General features: G+C 31.4%; 1 protein-coding gene across 1 annotated transcript; it reads left to right on the forward strand.

The window, feature by feature from the left end:
* Positions 1 to 503: 503 nt before the first annotated feature.
* Positions 504 to 5,820, forward strand: LOC134833997 (SET domain-containing protein SmydA-8-like). The gene is made up of 6 exons (XM_063848507.1): positions 504 to 782; positions 3,042 to 3,717; positions 3,773 to 3,957; positions 4,094 to 4,343; positions 5,476 to 5,624; positions 5,685 to 5,820. Exons 1-6 carry the CDS (start codon positions 627 to 629, stop codon positions 5,760 to 5,762), a joined length of 1,494 nt encoding a protein of 497 aa, XP_063704577.1. The 5' UTR covers positions 504 to 626; the 3' UTR covers positions 5,763 to 5,820.
* The last annotated feature ends 2,179 nt before the right edge of the window (positions 5,821 to 7,999 follow it).

A 7,999-nucleotide genomic window follows, 5' to 3' on the forward strand; every position in this document is an offset into this window, starting at 1 on the left:
TGTAAAAATTTTTTTTTTTACTTTTTTAACTTAAAATCGAAAAAAATTAAAATTTTTGTAAAATATGAAATATTAATGAAAATTTAAAAAAATGTGTGCTTTGCTTTTCAAATTTTTAAAAAAAAAAAAAAAAAAAAATCATAAAAAAAAATTCAACCGGTTCGTCGAGATCGTAATTTCGTTATCATCAACAGTCCACATATGTAGCATGAAATTAAATTTCCGTTTGAAAGTTACATGTTCAATCAATTACTTGCATTTGTATAAGAGAGATTCGAACTCGCCACAGCACACAAAATAAAGATCTACCACAGTGACGAATACATTTTCCTTTCATTGAATCACTCAACTTGTTTTTTTTTTTACCAATATTCGTGCATGCATCAACGTAAGAAATTTTCTTGACCGTGTTCTTGATTGTGTGAGTTTTTTTTTCTTTATTTTATGATCTCGGATTGTTTTCATCTTCGCCGACGCGCAATCAGAAATAACGTAGACTCGAACGACGACAGAGGTTCTCTTGTGCAATTTTAATTAGTGGCAGAAAGTTATTCAGTGCAGGAATTTTCAATTAAAGAATACTTTCGATTGTTTCTCGAAACAAAAAAAATATTTTTATTGTGACAATGAGCGAAACCGAAATAACCGGGAATATTTGTGCCGTTTGCGGTATCACGGCAGTGCAACGATGTACGGGCTGTCTTGCGGTCACGTATTGCGGCAAAGAGCATCAAGTACAGGACTGGAAAAGGGGCCACAAGAACGTTTGCAAGGCGTATGAGGTAAGCAACTTAAATTTAGACCGCATGCGGATTGCAAAATTCCGTGCCGGCATTGACGTGTCTTAATTCGACACTTTTTGCGAACCGGAACAAGAGCTCGTTATAATGACGACGCAAAATCACACCTGCGAAAATAATTGTCGTGGTCACCGCAAGTGTCAGGAAAATTACGTACACCCAAATTCCGATAAAGGAACCTCTTTGACCTTCGGTTAAGCTTTCAAAGGAGGTTTTTTGATCAAAAATTTCTTTTTTCACTTCAACATTAGTTAACGTAATATTTTTCTGTAGCTCCAAAATCTCATTTTCGACATATTTGGTCAAATTTTCCAACTTTTCTTCGAAAATTTCTTCATTTGAACCATTTTTGACGTTTTTTATATCTTCTAGTTTCCCAATGACGTCATTTACAGAAATTTGCATCTGGGAAATTTCCGTTTTAATTGCATCAATATCGCCCTCCAGTGTTTGTATTTTATCGATTTTGCGTTCATTTTGCTCAATTTTCTCATTTAAATGTTCTTTATCGTTGCTGCTGGCCTTTTCGATTCGTTTAACGTCATTTTGAGTCGCATTCTGAAGATTTTTTAGCTCTCCGATGGTTTCCGCCATATGACGTTCCATTCTCAAGTGTTCCCATTGCGGTTTATCGACGCATTCGACTCCTTCGATTTTTCGTACGCCATAAGACCGGATCCGGATAGTGTCAGTTGTGGTAGAAACCTTTAAATTTTTCGCCTTTATTTCGGCGGCAATTTGTCTCCATCTGTCACATTCAAAGTCATTATCGCGCAAATTGAGGGTCACCAGTTTCGGACAATTTTCGAGCATTTCTCGCGCTTCCAGATCCAAAATTCGATTGTTGCAAAGCGATAAGGAAGTTAATTTTTTCATGTCTCTCGTGATGGCGGCGGGAAAATATGAGATATTATTGCTGGATAAGTCGATGGTTGTTAGACTCGATAAATTTGCGAAAATATCATTTTCGAGACTTTGCAAGCGATTCAGCCATAATTGAAGATTTTCGAGCGTTGGATTCCGATTGAAGGTATTCGCCTTGAAGGAGGTTATGAAATTTTTCTCCAAATCGATTTCTTTGATATTTTTGCAATTCACAAAAGTATCTTCGTCGACAAGTTCCAACGATATCTCGCGAGCAACAATTTTCGTTAAAGCCGGAAATGCGGTGCAAATTCCCGAAGTCAAGCGAGGAATTGTGGATGAAGAAATTTTGAGAGTTGTCACGCCCCCGGGATTATTAGACTTAGGCACAAAATCCGAATCGGGAAGCAGAGTTTTACCGGTGATTTCACAAACGGAGCTATACAAGTTGTTACAATTGAAGGAATATGTCGCACAGAGACTTGCAACGATGAATGACGATAAAAATATTAAAATCTTCATGTTTCTTCTTGGTTGTTTGAAAGATCGCAGAGAACTGAGCTTGGTTTGGATAGAATAATAACAATCTTCTAGCAGTTTTTTTGATAAGAAAAACCGCAGAAACAAAGAAATTAGTCATTTTTGATATCGACTCTTGACAAAAAAAATAGACTTTGACGTAATATTATTTGTTTTGAAACGCATTTTGATGAAAAATTAAAATGTGCATTGGGATGATTTTTAAAATTTTCATTGGGGCAAAAATTTTGACTGAAAAATGAATAAATTTGAGCTTTTAAAAGTCTCACCCCAATGAAAATTTTAAAATTCCGATCCTAATGAATATTTTGTAATTTTTTGACTTTAAAAAATGTGCATTGGGATGAAATTTTTTTAAAATTTTCATTGGGGCAAACATTTTGAACATTAGTTGGGAAACATTTTGACCAAAAAATGAATAAATTTGAGCTTTTAAAAGTCTCACCCCAATGAAAATTTTAAAATTTTGACCCTAATGTATATTTTGTAATTTTTTAACATTTTAAAATGTGCATTGGGATAAAATTTCTTCAAAATTTTTATTGGGGCAAAAATTTTGACTGAAAAACGAATAAATTTGAGCTTTTAAAAGTGTCACCCAAATGAAAATTTTAAAATTTTAAACCCAATGCATATTTTGTAATTTTTTAACATTTTAAAATGTGCATTGGGATAAAATTTCTTCAAAATTTTTATTGGGGCAAAAATTTTGACTGAAAAATGAATAAATTTGAGCTTTTAAAAGTCTCACCCCGAAAATTTTAAAATTCAACCCCGATGCACATTTCATAATATTTCAACTAATGATAACTTACGATAATTTTCTTTTTTTTCAAGGTTGTTGTCAATGACGATCTCGGACGTTACTGCATCGCCACAAAAAACATCAAAAAAGGCGATGTACTTTTGCGTGAGAAGCCTTCCATCATCGGCCCAAAAACCGTTACGCCCGCCATTTGTCTCACGTGTCACAAATTTATGATGCCAGCTCCGGGCGAAAGTAATTTCACGCTTTGTTCGTTGTGTCGATGGCCGATGTGCAGCTACATTTGCGAAAGTAGTCCCCTGCACAAGGACGAGTGCGAGTTGTTTGTCCGCAAAAAATTCGATCCGAACATAAAATTCAGCAAATTGGGCAAAGTTGAGTCAAATTACTGCAGCATTATGGCTTTGCGGATGCTGATGCTGAAGGAAAAGGACCCAAAATTGTACAAAAAACTCATGACGCTCGAAAGTCATTTGGATCAACGGAGGAATACGTCGTTGTATCAGTTGCTGGGCATGAATTTGCCAATGTGTTTGAAAATGTTGCTCGGGCGGGAGAAAGTTGATCGCGAAACGGCGCTGAATTTGTGCGGAATTTTCGATACAAATTGTTTTGATGTTAAAGTACCGGGTGCCAAAGTCAATGCACGGGGGATTTACTTTGAGGCTGCCATGTTTTCGCACAGTTGTCGCCCGAATGCACGTCACTTGTTCAAACCAAACTACGATATCGTCATTTTTGCCACAAGTAAGTGCCTTTTGAAGCCTAAAAATCAAAATTTAAATTTATTCTGCACTTTTAGCTGACATCAAAAAGGGCGATATTATTAGTTTATCGTACACCCAACCACTGAAATGCACGCTCGAACGTCGTTTACATCTGAAGGAGGCAAAATGTTTTGATTGCTTTTGCGAAAGGTGTAAGGATCCCACAGAATTCGGCTTGTACATGAACTCCATCCTTTGTACGAGCTGCCAAACGGGAAAGGTACGTCCTTATCAATATTTCAAATTTGCCTTTCGGCAAAGCATATCATAATTTTTAAATGTTTACCTCTTTCTTTCATTTGTTGATTAAAGTAAATATTTTTCTTCCACTTCTTTCTTCTTCTATTTTTCCGCAGCTGGTACAAATTGCGCCCGAAACGGATATCGAGAGCGACTTTAAATGCGACACGTGCGAGGCAACTTTCGACATTGAGGATGTCAAGGAGACGAAAAAAACTATTCAAGATGCCATCAAGGGTGCCGATAAGTCGTCGCCAGATGATTTTGAGGCGATTCTCGAAATGTACAAAAACACGTTCCCGCCAAATGCCTCCGCTTTCCTCGAAATTAAATATGCATTGCTACAGTTGTACGGAAATCCAAACGGTAAGTGGGGTATTTTTTGGCATAATTAAGGTAAATAAGACACCTGTGACTATTTCGTGTTAGTAAAGTCGAATTAGGGAAATTTGTTCATTTTAACACTGACGGAAAAGTGGTTGGAGTCTTTGGAGAAACAAATTTGTTCATAAAAAATAATGGAAATTTTTTAGGAAAACTTGGAAAGTTGGTAAAATTTAAGGTTTTTGGTGTTCACGGAAGTATTTTGAGGAATTATCTTGAACTTTTCTATTAAATACGAAAAAAAAAATTTAAAAATATTGGAAAGTTTATCAACATATGAGCATTTCTCGAGGTAGAAAATTATAGTCAAAATTTTATTTGAAACTCTTGATAAAATTATCGAATTTTAAAAAAAATTTATTTAAAATAATTTATCAAAATTTTATTTAAAAAAATTTATAAATATTTTATAAAAAATTTAAAAGTATTAATTTCACATGTTTTAAATTTAATTTATTAAATTGAATTTTTTAATTAATTAATTTTAATTTTTATTAATTTAATTAAAATTGAATAAACGAATAAAAAAAATGAGGAATTAAAAAAAAAAAGTTTTCGCACTCGAAATAAAAGAATTTTCTGTAATTAATTTAACTTAAAAATTATAATTTAATTAAATGTCTTCAATAATTTATTTTTTTTAAAGAAAATTTAAATTTTAAAAAATTGTGGAAAATCTCGAAAAATTTGAAAAATTTTAACATTTAATATGATTAAATAACAAAACAAAAAAACAAAAAATTAAAAGAAAATGATAAAAAATTATAAAAAAAAATTCAGAAGAATTTAGAAAAAATTAGAACAATTTCAGAAAAATAAATAAATATTAATTATGAAAAATAATAAATTTCAGAAAAATAAAGAAAATTTCGAAAATATTAGAAAAAAATTATAATTTAATATTTAAAAAAAAATCTCAGAAAATGCATGTGAAAAAATTTTTTTTATCATTAACTTTGATGCTTTCATTTGAACTTAAAAATATTCGTAAAATTCATGAAAAATCTTAAAAATTTGGAAAAATTCAGAAAATTTATTTTAAAAAAATATTTTGAAACAAAAAAATTATGAAAAATCTAAAAAAAATATTTTTTTTTAATTTTAATTTCCACAGATCTAAGCCCCGAAAAACTCCAAAGAAAAATCGACTTGTGTGTCGAACTCCTTGAAATCAGCAAAATTTTGGATCCCGACTACGGTGCATTACGAACGACGTTACTGAAGGAGTTGCAAGCATGTCTCATTGTCTTTTTCAAGACAGCGGTAATTTAAAATCTTCATTTAATTTAATATTCGTTAAATTTAATGTCATTTCATCCGTAGGAGGAAACAAAGGAATACAAGGAATTGTACGAAGAAGCTGTCAACATCAAGCAATTCGAGGAAAAATTAATCAAATAATTTTCTTTGTGATGCAATTTTACTAATTTATTTATTTATTAAATGTTGTTAAATGTAATTTTTGCTTTTTAGATGAAATTTGGTTGAAAAATTGGAAGAGGAGAAGAAAATTCATTGGAAATGAGTTTTTCGTGGAAAATCGGAGAAAATACAAGAGTGGGGAAATTACCGGCAAAAACAAAGAGAGAAACCAAAAATAAACAGAGAGGATTTTCACATTTCTCTCTGGCGATGATTTTCCATTCAACTGATTTTTTTCCTTGTTTTTAGATTTATTCTCCCATCATTTCCTCTTTTTGCTCGCCTTTCAACAATGCCAACCAGCAACCAACGTGTTTATCACTGTCAAATCTAGTTTTTCTCTTATTTAATGCGAAAAATGCGCTCGACACAAACCAACTATAAATTATCCGGCAAATTTATTCCCATCCTTCGTGCGACTTTCAATTTATTTTAAACACCTTTTTATCGAATTCTTGTGCTAGGGCAGTTATTTCTCTCTCGGCATTGAGAAAATCGACAATTGTGATAGCAACAAAAGAGGTGATTTATTTCACATTTTCTTCTTCTTCTTGTGAGTCGGTTTGTACGAAGAAAACAATGCTCGACTCTCGAATTCGACTCAATTATTGAAATTAATGAATGGCATTTGTTATTATTTTCGAGTTGATGTCAAAAGAATGGGAAAACCATATTGTTTCGAGGTTTCCCAATAAACATTCGACAGATGTTCAAATTTGTATTTCACAAATTTCTACTTTTTGCAAGTTGGTTTTTATGCCGAAAAAGCAATAAATTACAATGCGGATGTTTTTTCCGCGAATTCTATTTTTGATGGTAAATTTTAAAAAAATTAAATTTTGTTTTTGCGCAAGAAATTTAGTATAATCAGACAAACAAAATGTGGTTTTGTTTTCAAAGTCTCCTTTCTCGGCTTGTTTTTGCTTTAAAATAAAATATTTTGGGTTTTTTTATGCAACTTTTCGATGCTTTGATAAGCGTTTTATGTAAAGGAGCTTTTGAAAAACTTTTCATGTGAGTTTTTAATTAACATTTGTGATGAATGAAAACCATTTTTTTTTAATTTTGTCTGAAGTCTAGACTAAATATGTGAAAAATTCAGTAGAAGCGCTCATCAAATGAATTCCTGGTAGTTTTTGTCAAAAGTTTATAAACAAAATACTTGAAATTGCTGTAGTGAACGGAAAATAGCTCAAAATAATTTATTTTTTGGTAAGTATAGATAAATTTTAAAATTAATATTTTAGGGAATTGTATGTGTTTAATTCTGGGAAAAAAGCTTCAGGTGATCGAAGAAAAATATTTATGTTTGATTTATTCAAACAGAATATTAGATACCCAAAGTATTGCATGAAATTGAAGGAATATTCATTTAATTAGTTCTTGTAGATCTTAATTTTTCAGAACATATTTTGTATAAAAGATAAAATAATTTTAATGGAAACCATTTGAACGATATTTATGGCTTGAGGATTTAAAATTTTAAAATAAAGCCTTTTTAATTTTCATTGAAAGTTTTCCTTAATTTTTTAAAGCTTTTCTTGTTTAATATGCACTTCCATTTTGAACTATAAAAAAATACTGTAATATAGATAATTTTAGTAAATAGAAAAAAAATCTGTTCTTTTAAAGAAAATAGAAGTGAAAAATCGCTTTTTAACATTTTTTGTTTCAAATTCTTATTTTTTTTTTTAATTTTTGACTGAAAATTTTTAAATTTTAACTAATTTATTATTTTTATGTATTTGTTATTTTAAAATCATCACTATAGTATCAAAAACCTTAAAATTTTTAACTAAAATTCGTTAAAAAAATAATTATTTTTTTTTATGATAGAATGACTTTTAAGGAACATCTGAATCGATCATGCAATAGCAGCAAAACTGTGCTAGGATTCAATAAAGGAAGAGCTAACGATTTTGACGACCCGTATATAACAAAGATACTGTACTGTTCTCTTGTCCGCTCGATTATCGAAACGAGACGCACAAAATATCGAATCAGTTCAAAAGCAATTTCTGCTATTCGTTCTTCGGGGACTAGGATGGTCTTCATACTGCTTGCCCAACTACTATGCAAGGTTGACTCTTATAAACTTGCCTTCTTTGGGAGATCGTAGGACACTTGCAGAAGTAATGTTCGCTTTTAACTTGTTACGCAAGAACATCAAGTATCCTGAGCTCCGAGACAAAATGATACGCCATCAACCGACAAGA

This window comes from Culicoides brevitarsis, chromosome 3 (assembly GCF_036172545.1).
Source record: "Culicoides brevitarsis isolate CSIRO-B50_1 chromosome 3, AGI_CSIRO_Cbre_v1, whole genome shotgun sequence".
Taxonomy (NCBI): Eukaryota; Metazoa; Arthropoda; class Insecta; order Diptera; family Ceratopogonidae; genus Culicoides; species Culicoides brevitarsis.

What these genes read in the sequence shown, in the direction of transcription:
- LOC134833997 (XM_063848507.1), top strand. Translation starts at nt 627, where the DNA reads ATGAGCGAAACCGAAATAACCGGGAATATTTGTGCCGTTTGCGGTATC. An exon ending in ACGTTTGCAAGGCGTATGAG is followed by an intron (nt 783 to 3,041) that starts GTAAGCAACTTA and finishes TTTTTTTTCAAG; the next exon opens with GTTGTTGTCAATGACGATCT. An exon ending in TATCGTCATTTTTGCCACAA is followed by an intron (nt 3,718 to 3,772) that starts GTAAGTGCCTTT and finishes CTGCACTTTTAG; the next exon opens with CTGACATCAAAAAGGGCGAT.